Source organism: Halichoeres trimaculatus, unplaced genomic scaffold (assembly GCF_033239565.1).
Source record: "Halichoeres trimaculatus isolate MK-OKI-2021-1 unplaced genomic scaffold, fHalTri1.1 fHalTri1_scaffold_13, whole genome shotgun sequence".
Taxonomy (NCBI): domain Eukaryota; kingdom Metazoa; phylum Chordata; class Actinopteri; order Labriformes; family Labridae; genus Halichoeres; species Halichoeres trimaculatus.
In genome coordinates, this window is record NW_027437191.1 from 23,813,685 (window position 1) to 23,833,787 (window position 20,103).

At 39.9% G+C, this 20,103-nt stretch overlaps 2 protein-coding genes across 3 annotated transcripts in view; one reads left to right on the top strand and one right to left on the bottom strand.

Moving 5' to 3' along the window:
* The window catches only part of fndc4a (fibronectin type III domain containing 4a), a 36,326-nt gene extending 26,602 nt beyond the window's left edge, over positions 1 to 9,724 (top strand). The window contains exons 5-6 of the mRNA XM_074685952.1: positions 5,468 to 5,601; positions 6,943 to 9,724. Coding sequence (XP_074542053.1) covers positions 5,468 to 5,601; positions 6,943 to 6,984 — 176 coding nt within the window. The 3' untranslated portion in view covers positions 6,985 to 9,724. The remainder of the gene's footprint in view (positions 1 to 5,467; positions 5,602 to 6,942) is intronic.
* Positions 9,725 to 14,705: 4,981 nt separating this feature from the next.
* The window catches only part of LOC141801714 (low density lipoprotein receptor adapter protein 1), a 54,281-nt gene continuing 48,883 nt past the window's right edge, over positions 14,706 to 20,103 (bottom strand). For both annotated transcript variants that reach the window (XM_074684905.1, XM_074684906.1), the window contains one exon: positions 14,706 to 19,590. In XM_074684905.1, coding sequence (XP_074541006.1) covers positions 19,494 to 19,590 — 97 coding nt within the window. In that variant the 3' untranslated portion in view covers positions 14,706 to 19,493. The remainder of the gene's footprint in view (positions 19,591 to 20,103) is intronic.

The window sequence follows — 20,103 nt, forward strand, 5'->3', positions numbered from 1 at the left end:
TAGAATTTTTTTCTAGGAGAGTAGGAAACAGGGAATGGAGGATGACATACAGCAAATGGCCTTTAGGTTAGCTTTAATTATTTAACATCATGACCTCTGCGATGCAGTTAAACATAGGGATGGTCTGATCAGCATTTTTTTCCCCAAATCCAAGTTTTTAGTATTGACTATCTGCTGATAAAGAGTCTCAATCTGATTCTTGGGTTTGCAGAGGTAAACCTTGTTGAAGAGGTAAGACAGTGAAGCTGCACACCATTTTAATTTGTGTTTTAACAAGAACAAAGTAAAAAAAAAAAAAACAATCTTGAAAGTACATCTTTAGCCTGTTAGTCCTCTGAACTTGTGTGTTGATAATATAGCATGCTAAAATCCAAGGTCGTCCTGAACACAACTCTCCCAAGACAGTGTGAGACTTTAAACTTAGATATTAGGCACCAACACGACTATTTCACGTTTTTTCTCCTTTTATTGAAATGTTAATTTCACAGCAAACTGGATTACAACTTAAACCAACCTGAACCATCCCAAACAAAGGACAAACGTCTGTCATCAAACTAATCACATCGTGTTTAAAATAAATTGTTGAAAAACACATGCTAAACTGTCCTCCTAGTTGGTTAAAACTATAGACTGTATAGTTAATAGACGTAGTCTCCCGACGTCACCCATATGTTTCTGAAACATATTTTTTGAAGTGAATTCTCTGGTGTGGACACATTTGAAGTGGGGCAGGCTTTGAGTCTCCACACCAACAGCTATAGGGCTCCGTGTGCTGATAGAGAAATTAATGATTCAGACAGGACACATTTTTTGTACCAGGCTGTAAATATGTTTATTTCTGCTGTGTAAACGCCTTGTTTGACTTAGCCTCAGCCTTAAGCAGATACTTGAGAAACAGCAGATTTTAGCACTTTCACATTGTCTCATATTTTTAGACCAGAGGTTGCCACTTGGTTGAAAGATGCTAAACTGCCCCTTCCGCTGGTTGAAACATGAACTGCCCTCTTGGGAGGCAAAAGTGTGCTCTAAAGTGCCTTTTAAAACACGTGGAACCTAGTGTCCTCTTCAGTGGCAGGAATGTGCTGTATGTCTTTTTTTTCTTCTCTCCCCTGCCCTTAAAAAATTCTGTGCATGCCACTGAAACACACCACTGACCAGGACATCCCTAGTTTAACATGTTGTTATGGGCCCAAAATGCTGGTCATATGTTCAATTTAGGGCAGTTCAAAGCTCTAGTTTTAGCAGTGGCGACCAACATAATATTAAAAGGCTCCTAAACCCTGATATAATAGATGTAGTGTCTCTTCATATTTTGGCGTTGGTAAATATTTTGATCTAGAAAACTAAGATGACATTGGTTGTATGCTTTGACAGGTACATAAACATTAACCAACAAAGAGGGAGATGCTAGCTCTGCTAATACTAGCTACTCCTTTTGGCATTGTTTACCTACAGACTATGATCCGGTGTTTAGCTGTGTTTGATGAGTTATACTCAATTCTGACCATTTTGACTTAAGCTATGTTTATGCTTGATTAGTCTATGAGATTCACTCTGCTTTGTGTGGACGAAAGACGTTATTTTAGCAGCCTCACCCCCCTCACGTGGTCCTTTTTGCATCAAAAACTTCAGCATTGCACACCTCAGATGATTTATAACTCAAGAAAAACTTGAATGAACAGGAGCTTCTATTATGAGAGGTACAAAAACCCCAGCATTTATACGATTTATCACACAGAAATTACCGCAACAATTTGTGATGAACATTTCCTGGTGTGAAATTTCAGCCAAACTCAGCATGAGAGAAATCGGCAAAAAAAATGTTGTAAAACAACTTTCTCTTCTCTAGTGTAGTACTGTAGTAGATGCGCATTTTTTATACACCGTTCTCTGCAATTTGTGAACAGACACCACGCAGAGTTGGATGGTATACAAGCCATACGCGTTCTCTCGGGCTGATTCTGCGCGTCTCATTTCCGTACGACACGTTTGTGCAGAAAAAGTTTCACCTGAAGTGGCTGTGAAAGTCTCCAACCCAGGTCTCTTGAATCCAGATCATAAATTCATTAAAGTCTGATATTTATGGACACAATAACCAGATGTCAGTTGTTATTGAGCAGTTGTTACCATTAGAGAGGTGACATTAAAATCTGCCTAACAAGCTGAAAGATAATTGGACTGTCTGATGCTTCTGCAGAATATTAGGATTTATCGTTGATGATGCAGACCACTGGAGCACATCTGAGGGAGGTTTTTCACACCCTAACCTTCATCAATACATCGACACAGCAGTCAGCACACCAGTCGACACGCCAGTCGATACAAGTCGATACGCCTCGAACCAATAAACTGTCATCTGACACGAGAGCTGCTGATACAGGATCACGTTTGGAGTCCATAAACAAAGCACCACACACTGGGATATAAATCTATCAGTACCTGACGTCCCATCTTTTTTCAAAACATCACGCTCCTCTGAGCTCTTCTGAGTGTCTCCTCAGCCAAAAGTTCTTCAGGAAACGCTCTGATAGATGAAGTGTTGCAGCACAATGAGAGGTGGCACATCTGACGGGCTGCCGGGAGCAGGGCTTCCCTCCCACGAGCAGCAGAGTGAGATGTTAAATAATACTAATGAGAGAAACCAAAGTAACACGGAGGCTGCACGCAGTGGGAGTGAAAGACTACAAACAACTGGTGTGGGTTCAATAATGGACTGCACATCAGAGGCCATCAACACCTCCACAAGTAATAATCTGAAAAACAACGGTTCGTTCTCTCTGATCATTTGCTCTGTCTTCGTTTTTCTTTGATCTTTATGAATTTAATTAAATTTACGTGGGTTTGTGCAGATTTAGAGGGAAAAGTTGCCAAAGCATAAAGAAACATTTTGTCCAAACAATGACAGCATCAATCTACAGAAATGAAACATTAACACAGCGCTGAATTAATTTATTTTATTTTAAATAATGAAGAGAGAAACATAGAAGCTGTGATGGATGGACGAGCAGAGACACAAACAGCAGGTAAGAAGCAGCAATAAAACAAATCCTGTCAGAGTGTTAATGTGTGCATTTCCCTTCTGGTCTCACGTCAGTGGACGGCAGAAGTACTGTGTGTTTTGGGTACAATTTCGCACAATTACACTCAAGGTGTAATTTTGGCCCATTAACAAACCAACCCTAATGATTAGTCAACGTAGTCGACTGTAAAAATTCATTTTAACAAATTTTAATAGTCGTTAGTACTTGCTGCTACAAGGTGGAGCAGAGTTTTCGTCATAAGTGCAATGTGACATCCTTATTGTGTGAATAGTTAACCCTAATTAAGTAATACTAAAAATATATTTGCTTGAGTAATCAAAAAAAATATTGTTAGATTAATTGATGGATCGTAAAAATAGTTGCTAGATTAATCTATTAATCGTAAAAATAGTTGTTAAATTAATCGATTAATCGTCAAAATAGTCCGATTAATCGATTGAAAAATGACCTTTTGGGACAGTTCTACTGCAAACAGATGTCAGCAATTGCCCTCCTGTTCCCTGACAGTGATTCTCACGTATTAGTAGTTATTATGAATGTTTGGAGAAGAAACTTGGTCAAATTAACTACTGCAAGTTTTTCAGCTGTAGCTCAACACAGAAGTGTTCCCCAACCATAGAGTTGTACAGCCTTTTATATCGTCTTCACTGGGCTTTAATTAATCGTCTAGTACTTCTCAACAACATCAGGGCTCTGGAACATGGCTGTGCCTGGTACAAAATTCTGCCCCCAAGTTTCTCTCTGTCCCTCAGGTCCCCCTATTTCGTGGACAGGAGTCATTCATACAGCACCACACAAGTACCATATCCCCAAAGAGGTTCCTCTTTGGGGATATGGTTCCTTGAATTGGAACTCCTAACCCTAACCCTTCTTTTTTTATATGGCATGTTTTAATACGAACACTATGCAGTTTCCCTCTTTCCTTCGATCAGAAGAACCTACTTCCACTGAATAAGAGTCAGTTTCTAACTGTTTTCCTGTCATTGCTCAGCTCTGACTCAGTCGCTCAGCTCTTCTCACAGCAGAACTTTGTTTTGATTGACACTATTGCAGCCATGCAGCGAATCACATGTGAGCATCACCCTCAAAAAAAACACATTATTGTGAGAGATACCCACAAAATAGCAGCATCTGTATCAGCTTCATTTGTTTTTAAAAAATGTTTGAAGTATTAAACAAATGTAAGAATGCTTGCTTTTGTGACAGAACAAATTCACAAAATGAAGCGACGAATGGACATTTACAAGGCTTCTCATAAAAACAGGAAAGTGAAAATAAAGGGCAAACTGTTTCACTGTAAGTAACTTGTCCGTTTGGCCATTCATGTGAGGGGGGACAAAGTTTGTTACGTGATGTAGAAAAGGTCTGTATGTCCTCCATGTAACTGTTTGCCATTGGTGGAGAAGATTTGGCAGTTTTTTCTGGGGGGGCACATACCCAGCTCAGCTGCTCATCCCTCAGATGCATGTTCCTTAGAGATGTGGCTCCATTTAAAGGAGAAATAAACAGGTTTTACAACAGTGAGAGATTTATCACCAAGAAGCACTTCCTGCCTTGTACGTTTGCCATCTCACCTGCATCATGTTCTGTTTTTCCTTCTCCTTTTGAACCTTCATTGCTTCTTTCTCTGTCTTCCCCATTCTCCCAGCAGTTTGTGTTTTGTTCCGTAGGGATGCACCGATCCAACTTTTGTGGTCCCCAAACCTGCAATGACTATTCAATTATAAAATCTTATTTTCTGTAGACTAAAGCCTAGTTCAGCCTTAGTGTCAAGTTCGGACCAATCCTTTCCCACTGATACTCGATCCGGCTTTGAGGGGCCATGTTGGGGCCAATACCTGATACCAGGATTGGATCGGTACATCCCTGCCATTCAGACCTTTTTGTGTGTTTTTGCACATGGTTCTCCCACATCAACAGTTCAAAGACTACTCTAAGCTTCCTCACATCATTCCTCAGCTGGACCGTGTCGTGAGTGCGTCTCTGCCCTCATGCAGAGCACATCCTCCGCTCAGGAATAATAATTTTGTTAATGAAACAAGTTATGTCGTGCATCTGAGTCTTTCTCCCAGTTCTCCGGCTGGCATTACCCCGGCTGAGAATCACTTTCTGAATATTTAATCACGGCATTCTCATAGAAATTCATAACCTCAGCGAAGCAGGGGAAGTTAATCGCGGAGCGTTCATTCAAACCAAAAGCACAGAAGTGCATGTGGCAGATTGTAAACAGTAAGAAAGCCAAAGCTCACGGAGAGTGAGCTTCGTGGAGCTTCCAGATGAAGGCGTCAGTCTCATGGGAGCAGAATTCCATTATCCACACGGCGTTTCAATGTGAAAGGAAGCAGTGACATGTCTGAGAGTGACAGCGCCTGATCCCTCTCTTTCCTCTCTCTGTCTCTCTCTGTTCGTTTCTCGCCTCTTGCCAGCTGTTATCGCCCTCTTCTGCCGCCAGTATGACATCATCAAGGACAACGACTCCAGCAACAACAAGGAGAAGGCCAAGCCGTCGTCGGAGCGGAGCACGCCGGAGCATCACAGTGGAGGGCTGCTGAGGAGCAAGGTGAGCACAGGCTGACGTCTCCATCACTTTGAATACACACTAACACAGACACACACACACTCCTCCACACAGATGCTTCAGTTATACATCAGCGTACCTGTCTCACAGCAGGAGGAGCACAGGTGGGTCTAATAACATTAACAATGGATTCATCAGAGACAGCACAACACCACCCTAAGAGCGAGGACGCAGCCCGGCCATCATTCATTCAGTAATTCATAAATCTGCTCTGCCCACACACACACACACACACACACACACACACACACAGACACGTGCTGGAATCTGTGTGTGTAACGTGTGTTTTCAGAGCACATGCAGCAGAGTGATAAATGTAAAAACACTGAGATGACTCACTTCACAGCTGCTGACTTGGTTATGCAACAAAAACATGATCACAATAATTTTTACATAACAGAGACACCTGTCAGAGCTGGGCGTGATGGATTCAGCTGCAGGAAGCAGAAAGCTTCTTTATATTATCTTCGAGTCCCACCTGGAATAAAAAAGCACAACATCTCTGGCATGCTCTTCAAAATAAAAGCTGATTGTTTTGATTTCACCACTAAAACTAAAAATTAAGAATATTTTTCTGTCTTATTTCTAGCAAAAAATGTTTATAAGGGTTTATATCAGCCAAATTCACCTGGCAGGTCAATAAACATGTCTGATTTTAACATAATAAAAGAGAAAAGTGGCCCCTGAATTGCTTAAATAATCTGTCAGTTGGGTTAAAAATGGCTTTTCAAGTTCCAGGAAATATGAATTATGTTTAAATACAAAAAACTGAGCAGGTATGTCTTCATCAGGCTGAGACTTGAGAATTTTGATTTTTATTTTGAATATGAAAAACACAATCTGGAATCAAATCTAATAATTTTACTTGGAATCCATGTTTAAACCATGGGAAAGAGGGATACCCCATCTTTAAGTTTCAGGTGATTTGGGTCCACACCTAACTTTTATTTTCCAATAAATCACTTCAGCTAATCTTTGCTGATTGTAAAGTGTTATTTCTCTGCTCATTAATTTGAGCTTTTTCATTTATTCTTTTTAAGAAACAGAATATATACAAACTGTCTCAAAGTGAAACCCTCATTTGTGTGAAACTTTGTGTTCTGTGAGGAGAAAACAAAGCTTGTTCGAGGTCCCAGAGATGCCCAGTGAATAACAAAAGAAACTTGTTTTTAAATTGAGTTGAACTTTTCACCACAGCCTTTAAACTGTGTTTGTGAAAACTGTTGTGGGATAGTTTTAAAGTTTAGGACGAGAGCTTCAGACTCTCTGTGTTTGTTGATCAAAGAGCGTCTCTAACCCTGATTTTTATTTCTCTCGTTGCAGTTTCATCCCTCTGTGCCGTCCATCAACATCATAGAAGTTTGACATGATGGAAGCGGACGTTAATTTCCTCTCTCCTCCACCATCGATGCACTTCGACCTTTCTCACTGATGAGGAAACCAGATTAAAGGATGTAACGTTTCTGCTGGTATTCATCAGAGACTAAGGTTGATCAGTAATGTCTTATTGAAGACGCACATGCATGCATTAAGTATCTGTGGGGAACACTGAGCAGCCAGGAGAAGACGGGCTCGGGTCTCTGCTGAGACTGTCTCAACTTGAACTTTTAGTCCAGCTAAAATCAACCCATAGTTTTTGTTAGATTCACCTTCTAGATTTAAAACTTCTATTTACTGAAACCAGACATTAATCTGGCCTGGTCAGGGTCTGATCTCCATAAATTGTCTACAAAAAAAGAGGGAAACTGTTGTGGAGAGCCAAAGAAACCAAATCCATCACCCATATTAAAATCCTGGCAGTGTTTACGTCCTGAAGATGATTTATTCTGTTATTGATTTCTAAAAGTAGACTTAACGTAAGTGTAGATGATGAATCTACTCAAACTTAATCATACTCCTATCTTTGTCTGGCTCATTTCTTGCTCCAATTCACATCCCTCTGGACTGGGACCCCCTTAAAAACTGCCTTTTCCCCAAGAGGCTGCACTGTCAGACTGTAGCTGATGGTTTTTTCAGGTTAGTGAAGTTTTCTTTGACTCTTCTTCATGTAAAAAAAATGTCCCTGTTCAAAGAATACCTAAATATCTTCTGTAGTTTCTCTTTTAGTGGTCTAGTTCTTTGTCTTTTTATTTATTTATTTATTTATTTATTTGTTTACCTTGGTTGTGACAGATTAAAGATTAAAACAAAGGATCGTAGTGCAGCTATGAAAAGCCAAAGTGGCGTGTACATTCACATAAATGTGGAGAGCCAACTGAAGACAAGGTTTAGGGTTTGGTGAGTTCAAAAGAATTAAAGTCCATAAAAGTCACAAAAGCTGGTTTTGTAAAGAGAAGCTGCTCTATCTTAGAGACTGACTGTATAAAAATATGGACGACACACCTCCATCTCTTACCATTGGGATAAAGTGAAACCAAAACACAGAATTAATTCACTGAAAGAAAGTCAAAAGGTGCTTTTCAACTGCAGGAACTTTCCCCAGAAATTGGTATTTTTTGAGGACTTTTCAAAAGCAGGAACCAGGGTCTAAATTTATATTACCTGCATTAATCTGGTCATGGAAATGCATGAATATTGAACATTTTGTTCTGTTACATGCAGACATGCATGCAGACTTGTCTAATGCAATATTTCAAATCAAGTTGAAAACCAAAAAAAAAAAAATCCTTGAAATTTTTTTAGAAAATTTTACTTAAGTTGATGGCAATAAAACCCTAAATTTTCAATACTCTTGAGCTAAAATTTTTAGGAAACTTTCCTGAAATTTACTGGAAATTTTATTTTTTGCATCCCTTTTGACAGACGTTTCTGACCAGTAGAACAGAAAGACGGGCCGCAGTTAGCCTGTTAGCATGGAGGATTTATAGGCTAAGGTGATTGTTCCTGTAGGAGGGTGATTGGTTTCACCAATTAGAACGTTCAGCTAGCAGGCCCCACCCCTAAAGTCTCAAATTTAAACCCTAGTTCATGCAGTTGAAAATTACTTAGTACTTCAAAAGAAGTCCCTAGTTCCTCTGGAAATCCTTTGTCTGTAGCATGAGTTGCATTATGTTGCGGGACTGTGGTGGAAATGCAGACAATAGGTGAGTACTTCCTTGAACTAAAAGTTCCTGGTACCTCTGGTGGAAAGCATGCTAAGATCTCTCAGGCAGATGCTCACAGTGAAAGAAAGTTCAAGGACTTGTGCTCTAGTGTTTCCTTCTCCTCTTCTATCCCAATCCAGTGAAAAAAACAATGCAGGAGAAATATTTGCTAAGAGAGCTGTCAATCATGGTGTCACTTTAACTTTATTTCCACTTTTCAGCATCAAATGTCAAATTAAAATGAAACTTCTCAGAGAAACAAACACTAAGACATATATCAGCATGTTTGAGGAAAACAGGATGTATAAGTAAAATTCTTACTTGATCCATGATTCACAGTGACACGAATGAGCCAAGAGATGTTTTGGCTTCACTTTTTAGAGAGCTAATGTCGTCCATATTTTCATCCAGTCAGAAATCCAGACACACAACCCTGAACACACACACACACATACACAACCTGATCCCCTCACGCTCCCTCTGTTCAGTAGTTAACAGAAACGCCGTCCTGCAGGCGGATAGAGTGTAGATCAATATGAACATGTGGTGCAGTTAACATCCACGTCAGGTGCTTGGTACGTTATTGCAATACAGATCTCACACACACATCATCTCTGGGAGGCCTGTCTTCACGGCTTTTAATAGGCAGTGTATTTTTGATATCAGCATGTGCGATTTAGACACTTCAGTCAGCTTTAAAGTATCTCCTCACTGTGAATAAAGTCTCATGTTTCTGTTTTGTTTTCGTGGTTCAGCTGCTGCAGGATGTACATAAGAAGAGAAGTCACACGTGTTTGTTTTTTCCAAGTGTTGATATGAAAACCTCATTCTCTTGTTACCATAATGTATTTTTTCACATCTCCTGCATAAAAAACATGTCTGTAGATATTTCATCCCTGACTGAATAAAGATGCATGCAGGTCATTCGCCTGTAGAATAGCATTTGATGTGCAATCTGATTTAGCCACCGAGTAGAGAAATAAACTTGATTGAAGTACTGTGAAGAAGTTTTTTCCTCATTAAAGTTTGGTTGTATTTCCTGTAAATAAACCTCCTTTTCAACGTGTGCTTATGCAGTTTGCGGATGATGTAACTGATCTCTCGCTGAATCACTTCCTCTGAGGGTGAGGTGGACGTGTGCATTAAATGCTGGCTCAGACTCACAGAAAACTGCACATCATGCACTAAATGTTTGCCAAGGCACATCTCAAAAACTGTTAATGCAGGTAAAAAATTGGACTAATTAATCAGGACGTGATGTGGTGATTAAATTACTGCAAAATCACTGCTTTCATTTAGTGGAACAAAAAGCATAAACTGAACTAAGAGGTGCATTCGATTCTGAACCATTCCTCAATGAATATTTTATCGTTGTGACACATCAGCACAAAAAAAACAAACTTACACAACATCATTTTGAGAAACCTGAGCAGCTCTGTGAGGACTGATTTTCAAGGATTAAAAAAAAAAAAAAAAAAACTCAGTTTCCCATGAGCACTAGCACTGACTGTCGTAAAGAGGAGATTCTTTCCAAAGCAAGATCAGATCTTTTTAACTCGACTTTTCTTTTAAGACACCTTTTCCCATGATGCTAATCGGCATTTTTTTGTGTGTTTGTGTGTTGTTTAAGCCTTTTGCCCGTGTTTAGCCTTTAGATTTTGTTTTAGCTTTTATTTTGTGTTTAAGTTTTTAGCCTGTGTTTTAAGCACGAGCTCATGTTTTTGCCTTTAGCCCACGTTATATCCTGTTGCTCGTGTTTTCGCCTTTAACCCTTTTTTAGTCTTTAGCCTGTGTTTAAGCCTTTAGCCCCTGTTTTAGCCATTAGCTTGTGCTCTATCACTCTACCATTTAACTTTCTTTGGTGTCCAAAAAAGGTTGCTCTTGTTTTGAATTTTGTCCTGGTTTTTGTCCTCATTTTTTTTGTTAGTGTTGTATCATTTCGTTTTGCAAAGCGTTTTCAATTTGCACTCAATCTGACAATCTGAAAAGGGACAGATCTTACTTTTTTCTGCTAAACTTTATAGACTGCTGTAATGTCATCAAGGGGACTTTTGGTCTTTGTGATGTATATGGATACTGAGAAATAGCTTTTAGCAGAGCTGATAATCTCATTTTAAATAATGGAATTTGAACATCCAAAGTGTGTGTAAAAGTGGAACTTTTTAAAAGTCACTTAAAATTCCTTACATGGACTTTACAGAGCTGGAAACCAGAGAAAAAAATACCAAAATGCAATTTTGTCAACATACTTTAAAGTTCAACCCTCAGTGTTAACACTCAGTATGAAACAAATTCTGTATTTAAAGCTTCCAGATGAACTTTAATCTGCCGTCACCTGCTGCAGAACACTCTCCCCTGGCCTTTAAAGGTCCCGGTCCAGCAGATAATCGGAGTGAAGTCTCTCAGAATAACACTGTCCTCAGAATAGAAAGTGATCCCAGCATCTTGGTGATTAATAATTGATGCGGTGGCTGCAGCACTGCAGGCTCTTTCATTAGCTGCTCGTCTGATTTATGAGCTGTTGTTTCAGCACAGATAAGCTGCGCTTAGATCTCAGATGAGATTTAGAGATATATTACATCTCTAAATAAATAAATAGAGTTTTATATTTAGCTCTGAGAGGGAGCCGCTTTCATTACCGTCCTGTTTGGTCCCTTGTTTCAGGAATATATTAGATGACTGTGTTTATGTTTTCTTATCCAGACAGAGGAAATGAGAGACGAGAAGTTTGACTCCTCAAACAAGTTTAAGAACAAACTTTTTTGATAAAGTTTGTAATATAAAGCACATCCTGTTTTTATCTGACAGAAAATGTTTTAATCCCGTTCACACTGGGTTTAGTCTAGCTCAAGAACACTCAACACAAAGATCTCTACATTGCACAGATTCTTAATATCAAACTCTAACCCGTCATTAAACTGAATGAAGATATGAGAGCAGCACCTTATCAGCAGCTCATTAGCAGTTCTAAATTTACCTCAAATAGCCGCTTAGCAGCTAATGACACAGCTCTGAACACTCAGAGAGCTTCATTAGCTTTTCCCAGGACGACACAGAGGCAGACTACATTAATGAGCAGAAGAAGTCTTCAACCTGAGACTGATTAGTACGTATGTCTTTCCACAAACAAACACCTTTTTGTTCATCCTCTCACTGATGACACAAACATGAGGCAGAGTCAGAGTCGTCTATAAGCAGGATCTCTGAAGAAGATCTGCAGCCTCTGAATCTCTGCTGAGCTTTGTGAAAATATCAAAGTTGAACTTTTGTGTAGCTGCTCTTTGAAGCTCCCTGCAGACCGAACGCAGAGCTCGATGCTCTATGCTCGGCTCCCTCTTTGATTCCAGACAGGACGGTCACTTTGAGTTTTCTGGACGCTCCTCCAGGATTACAGACCCGAAAGTTCTGAGGGCAGAGAACAGCTGAGCCATCCTCCTCCTCCTCCCTCTCTTCCCCTGGAGGTGATAAAAGTGCATGTGCAGATAAAAGTAAGAGGCCTACTGTTAGAAAACTTTCTGGGATCTGATTCATAACTCTCTCTGCGTCTCCAGAAATCAGTCTTGTTTGCAAACCTTTGGAAACTCTCATCAGACTGAGCAAACACATTCAATTTGCAATCTGAGAATAATGACAGCAAAGTGTTCAGGGACTCTTCTTTTCTTTCTGATTGTGAAAACAGTTTGAACGAAGGACATTGGTGTGATGATTACCTCAGTCAGGAAGCCAAACCACAGAGAGTCCTGGCTCTGAATGGAGCTCACAGAGCCATGAGATGTTGGAGAGAAAAACAGAACAGATGAGATTAAAGGGGACTGAAAATAACAGATCAGACACAATAACACGTTTGGTTCACAGACTCTGGTTGTTTGTCTGTTAGAAAGATTTCTCAAACTCTTATTGATCAAACTGCAGCAGTTTCAGATCACAGCAGATGTCTGAAACTGACGAAGGCCAAACTGCAACTTCAACAGAGCTGTGACTGTGTAAAATGATAAAAACAAATTTTAGTTTTTGGTAAAATTAAACAATTATTGAACTGAAAAATGGTGCAAATAAATAAAAGAAATCAAGTGTTGAAACTAAATAAAATGATTTTTTAAAGCAGACCTGCCAACATGGGAGTGAAAAGAGCTTTTGAGGACATTGTAAAATTGTGCTTTAGCCAGAAACCCTGTAAATGTATGACAGTAGTGAAAAAACGAGGTCAGGTGGTAAAAGTGGTAAAGGTCAGTTGGTGTAACCAATGTTTTCAATAAAAAAAATATATCTAAAATTACATGAAAAAGTTCCTATGAATATGAATAAAGCAGTGTACTACACTATAAAAAGAATCATTTTAGCAATCATTTTAAACCAACTGAGCCCAAAAATAGAGAAAAAACATTAAGTTTTCAGGTTCACAAATAAAAGATTTAAAATATATTTTGAGATGATATTTCTAACAAAGAATAATATATATTTCATCAAGATGCTGTTATATCATAAAGTGAATTTCTGAATATTTGTTATGCTTTTGTGGTTACACTATGTCATGGCCCAGCTCAAAGCCATGACAAACAAGGAGATAGTTTGACGACAATGAGGAGGTGAATGTATTTACAAAATACGAATCCAAATGATTAACAACAACTGAAATATAGGAAACTAAACTAACAAAGGAAGTTATACAGCTGGGGTATCCTTCCTGGTGTGGCAAACACCTCCCACCAAACCTGCAGGGAGTAGAGGGGAACACACTAAACTATAGCAGGCCACAGAGGCAGGAGGTCATTGACGGTTTAATGGAACTGAATCTTTCATTGGTCAAAAATGGTAGAAATGTCCGATAAAATACTATGACATCAACAGAAATGCAAATTACACATTTGATTTTTCACACCAACCCTTACTTGCCACTGTCCTGACTAAAGCTGGCTTCACACTATTGCTTCAATCAAATGTTAAACTATGATAGTTCTGCTACCCAATTGAGAATGTAAGACTCCTTTGTACCACTGAGCTTTAATATGGACTGAAAGATGTGCCACTAGAAACGGAATTTAAAAAACATGATCTAAAATTGGATTTAATCCTCAACTCCCCCCGCACCCAGACTGTGTCATTTTCAGTCATTCAGATACAGATATTAAAAAAATGAACTCCAGTGGCTGTTCATTCATTGACAAAGACTTAAACTTCCAAAAGAGTTGACCCGCTTGCTCCACTTAAAATGAATGTCCACTGCTATAATTATCAAGTCCTGTACAGAAGTCTTGTTACACAAAAACAACCAAGTTGTAAGAAAACAGAATTAAATAAATGTTATGTGTATATGTGAGCCACTGTGAGGACTTTAAAAGTGATTTTGAAATAGTCTCACTTTTATGTATTTGCTTATTTGTAATCCATAGTTTAAAATAAGATGATCTGCACCAAAACCTGTTATTTCTAAATATATAAACCCAAGTGAGTCAGGTGGAGTGACTAAGAGAGAAAGTTAAATCTGAAACAGTCTTTTTTTCCTAGTGAACAACTACAGATTCTGGCCATTCAACAAGGGCTGAAATGATTTGCTAACAAACTCTGATTTCATAAACATTTGGCAGAGGGTCAAAGCTCCTAAAGACTTTGCTTCATGTGATAAATGGATGAAACGAGTAAAGGTTTTGTAGAAAGTCTTTTATTATGCATAAATATGTAACAAACCAGAACAGTTTCCAAAGTCTGTACATGTTTTTACACAGTGTAGGATGACTGCACAACTTTTCATCACCGTAACACCACATCACTGCTGGAAACCCCCTGATTGCATAGATAGAAAACGAGCACCTTCATTGGAACGTAAACTGAGAGTGTAAACGTCAGGCCCTCTCCTTGTTGCCTCTTCAGAAGCCTCTGTTGTTCTCTGTCCTCAAACCCTCGCTGCCTGATTTGTATTCTGTGCACACCAGACTCCGATTGGCATGTTGCACCTCTGAGCGCAGGTCTGACACCCCCCCTCCCCAAAAGAAAACCTTCCTGCAGGGAATGTGAATGTGCTGTGTACAGTCTGCTGAGGTTTAAAAGCCTGTACAGTTTTCGATTGATTCACCCTGTGATGTTATTAAAGAGGGATTGATCAGCTCTAAATATAGATTCAGAATCAAATTACGAGAAGATTTTTTTAAATCTGCAGAAAATCAATTAAGAGCAGAACTAAGAGAAGAGTCAATTTCTTCCTTTGAAGTGTCTGCAAAAGATAATCCTCCAGCTCGTCTTAAAGCTGTGAAGATTTCCAGTTTTCATCTTTATGATGAAAACTGTAAAAATGCGTGTAAGAGCAGGGGTGTGTCCAGACCTTTTGTTGACCTGGTGGCAAATCAGGGGCACCAATTCATCCAGGGGGGCAAGAAGTTGGTGTATATAGATAAAAGTGACAAACAGCTGATGTGATCCTCTACATATACATGCCTATGGTTTATACTTGCTCCTGATTGGTCAAATCCCCATAATGAGGGTAATTCAAGGAGCTCTGCCTGTTGACACTGTGGCAAAAAACACAAGTTACCATCTCAAACAGGGCTTAGGGTTGGAAAAATGACAAAGTCTACTTTGATATAACGAGTTACTGACCCCCAACTGTCTCTATAATAGGGAGAACATCCTGTCCTGCAATCTGGGCATGACAGTGAAAGCATTTATGAGCTGCAAGTTCCCTCATGCTCACCCTGTCCGGATTTCCAAGTGCATAACCACTCGTTCCCCACACACTATCACTTATAGAATTTCTTTTTCTACTTTAAATAGAAACACAACATTGCAATAAAATGAGAATAAATCTTTTAAGCTAGCATCTTTAAGGAGTGGGAAAGGTGTGTAAACAGAAACAAAAACTTAAATACTCACAAAAAAATATATTGTACACCAAAATTCAACAAATGTCATCTCATTTAATTCTCCTAACTGGCCTCAAGAAGGCTGGCAATCAGAGGGAAGTGGGTTTGTGGATTAGGGAGTCTTAAAGAGACAGTAGCTGAAACATGAGAGTTTCATAAACACAAATGAGAGAAAAATGGGGTTTTATTTTAGCTGTGAATCATATAAAGCTGCTACAGGAGGACCAGATGGTCAGAACAAAGACTTAAAAAAAAAAACACAACACCCACGCTTTAAAGTTGTGTCAGTGGTACAGTTTCAAACTGTTCATGTGCAGGTTTGTGGGGTTTAAGTTTGAATCTGCAGCTATCTGGAATTTTAACGCTCTAGAAGACTCTTAAGATTCTTAACTACTTTTAAAGTGGTGTGATAACACACATAAGGGGAGTTCAGATTGATTTTTTGAGGCTATCATGCAGTCAGGAGCTCCAAATACTTAAGAATTCTTTGGACAAATAATCAAAAATGACAATCCTATCAGGATCTTTGAGGGAGAAAATCTGGGCCCTAAATCTGTCTTAAAATAGTCTTTTGAGTTGGCAGCAAAGAAAGTTGATTCTTCCAAACTTAGTCCAGACCACTCCTGTCAAAAGAACAAATTATCTGTATGCAATACTGAGAACAAGCATCAGAGATGAAACATATGACACTGATCAAATCAGACACAGCAGAAAAGGAGGAGAGCAGAGTAAATTTTGATTTTTGCTGGTTGGATGTGTAGATGTAATCAGTTTAGCTCTTAGCTGATGTTCTGTTGGACAAGTTTAACTCTGGCCTGCCTGAACTTACAATAAGCTTAATGGTTCACAAATTCTGCAAGGAACAGACTTCCTAGAAATATCATTTAATGTCTCTCAACCAGCTTAAAGATCAATCCACCAGTGGATAACAGAGCTAGTGAGGTGCAAAAATCACCTCTATCCATGTGGAAAGGTGCTGCGTTTTGACCTCAAAGCTAAGAAAGCACAGTTAAGGGTGAAAAACAAAAAGCACTCACTGGAGGATCTTTAAGGAATCCTGCAGAGCTTTTCATCAACCATTCCACAGAGCTGCTTTTTCCTCCAGTCTGAGACCAAACAATGCCATTAAGCTTCATGGTGTAACACGATAAGCCATCCAATTATTCGAGAGCGGGTGTCATGACAACACAGAACCCCCCCCCTCCACACACACACACACACACACACACACACACACACACATACGCACACACCCTCCTCCTGCTGGACGCTGCAATTATTCTCAGTCTATGAACGCAGAGACCCTTCAGAAGGACAGGGGCACAGAATAATATCCTCCTGACCATGAACTCCATCAGGGCCGAGGATAGAATAATTCAGCTGAGGAGTCTGTAATAAGATTCAGGATGAAGGATGTTGTGTTGCACAGGTGTTTTGTATTTTGTGCATGTGTGCAAAAACAAACTGAATCCTGCAGAAATGAAAAGATCAAACCAAACATCACATTTATACAAATCGTCTAACTCTAAGAAGCAACTAGATATCTGAGCTAAAGTCATAAATCTCTGAAACTAGCCGTGAAGCCCTGATTCTATCCTCTCTACATCTCTTATAATGACACACAGTGAAAAAATACAGAGTATGGAAATAGCTTCTTTGCTCTAATAATAGTGCGGCTTTACTCTACAGGCGCCTTCATGACCTCACGTCAGTAATTCTCTAACATCATCTCTATGTACAGTGACAGCCGGCTGCAAGAGGAGGCCGAGAATGGAAACAGGTCGAAAAGTTTTGATTACATAACAATGAGATGGATTTTAAAGAGGGGGTATTGGATTTAAAGAGGGGATATTCTCATTTCCCATACTTCCGCTACAGATTCAAAGTAACAATGCTGATGGTTAAGACTGAGTGTTTGCAGATTTTCAAACCTCTACATTTTCATATTTTCAGACACCAAGGTCTGCCCATAGTTCCTCCCCAAACAGGCCTCATGAAGGCTGGCCAATCAGAGGGAAGTGGGTTTGTGGAGCAAAGTGCCTTAAAGAGACAGAAGCTAAACAGAGTGTAGATTTTAACATATCTAGTCAGGATTGGTTCTGTTTTAAGAGCTCCCTGCCCTTCCACATGGAAATTCTGAGGCAGAGGGAGTCGCAAGCAAAGACCCCAAATGAAGTGAGCATCACTGACAATGGATATGACACTCCTAGAGGGGCTCGTATAGCCTAGTGGTCTAGGTTGCACAGGTCACCTAGGCTCAAATCCAGCCTATGGGAACTTTCCCACACGTCACCCCCCACCCCCACCCCATTTCCTACTCTAAAGCCATAAAAGCCCCAAGAAAAAAAACTAAAAGAAAGGATCTCCTAATTGCATTTAACATAAAGGTCTGCAAATAGCTTAGTCTCAAACAGGGCCCCAGAGGACTGGCCAATCAGAGATGATGGGGTTTGTAGAGTGGTACGCTATAAAGACACAGATTTTTGGAGGGGATGTAAACCATGTAAAGATACTACATGGAACCAGACATACAGAATAAACACTGAAACTAAATAAATAAATAAATAACACGATACCCCGTCTTTAAAGTTTTGAGTACAGAAGTTGAAAAGCTATTGTGGTGGGGTTTGGGTCTCAAATGTGTCCTCCAGTAAATTTGTTGATTTCTAAACTCTGAATCTGCAGTTATCTGAACAATCAACACTCTAGAAAACTTTTCGATCTTTTTTTTTTCATAAAACTGTGGGAGACTTATTTTTACCATTAAAGTCCTCTAATCACCCACATGGTGAGTGTGGCAACAATTCCATCAACGATAGTTCACAGAAACATTGATGTTGAAAGCCAGCTTTCCTTGTGTGTTACAGTAACAAAAAGGATCTGGGAATACAACGCTGCTTTTCCACTTTAGATTTCTCTCGTGGCTCTGGGTACATTTGTGTTTAACGTTTGATGCCGTGCTCATGAGCTCTAACATCCGTTTGATGACACTTTCCACTCTGCTCGTCTTGTAATCCTGGGTTTTGGAGGCAGTCTGAAAAGGTAATGTAAATCTTGAACATGTTTGAAATTCGGGATCCCAGATCATGAGGCTCCAACGTGGTCAGGAGCAGTCAGATAGTCACATTCCCCCATATATATGAGGATTATTTGGACAAGAAATCGGTTAAGATGAGCCACAAATCAGGCCGTGCGTCCCTGATCTTTGGGGATGAAAATCAGACCCTGAATCCGTCTTAAAATTGTCTCCTGTGTGTGGCCAGCCTTAATGAAAGTCATCTTGTCCGTGGTGCATTCAAGGACACATGTATAAATATGACAATGTGGCTGGTGGACTGTATTTCTAGTCATCACATGTTGTTACACAGGAAAGATGAGCACAATAAACTTAAAGGTGAGCACATGGTACGTGTTCCAGTGACCATGAGCCGTTAAAAAGAGACCACAGCCGTATTTATTCACATATGTTGAGAGAATCTTCATCCTGGTATCCAAGTTTCACCCCTGTGCTTAGTATTTTGACAAACACACAGCACTGATGCTTGGCATTCATCCGGATCTTCACACTCCTGAGGAGAAATATGTCATTTTTCTTGCCTTGCAGTCGCGTTGTCACACTCAGACGGCGTCGTTTCTCATCTTGCAGCGTGTGGGATTGTGGAAATGGCAGGAGATGGCTGTTTACACTGAGCTGAATGTGTGTGTTGACGGGCAGACATTCACAGAGAAAAGCAGTTTATAATATCAGGGTTTCCATTCGGGGCTCCTGAGCAGCAGCCGCAGAATATCAAACAGCCTCTCAGGTTCAGGTTTGTGCACCGGGGAGCGTGATGTGTATTCCTCTCAGCGCCAGAGCTGTTTTTTGTGAGGCTTCTTTTTTTGTTGATCCTGGGACCTGTGCTAGATTTCTGACTAACTTTTGTGGTGCTGGTTTGTGTTATTGTGGCTCTTTGCTGCAGGCAGTGTGATGGAAGAGCTGCAGGGGGCTCAGAGCTGCATTGTCAGGGACGGGTTCGGGGCGGGACTGGGCCAGTCTGAGGGAAAAAAGAGAGGAAGAGGTTACAGAAAGACATGATAACATGATCAAAAAATGGATGACATAGTAGCTTCCTGAAAGTGAAGCCAAAACATTAGTAGTGAGAGTCACTCATTCTGACAGAAACAGGTGTCTTGGTTCAGACTATCATGATCACAGGGGCCTAGATTATTACTGTTGTTGTGTAAAATGTGTGTTTTGGTTCCCTGATTGACTAAGACTCAACTCAAAGCCAACAGACAGTGACTACTGGAAGCACTCTCCAGATGCTATCACCAGCATCTGCAGTGAAGGGCTGTTGACTTCACTTCTGTGAGACAGGAAAAGTCTTAAACCCAGTCCAGAATCTTTGCTTCATCATCATGAATTTTGTATGCTGTAGGTGGAGTAGGCTAAGTAGAGGATGGTTTCTCACTGTGTGACATAAAATGTACACAGAGAAAGAAGTATGATGGTCTTGGAATGTTTTGGGATCCAGGGTCTGGGACTTGCACAGAGTGAGAGGCACCCT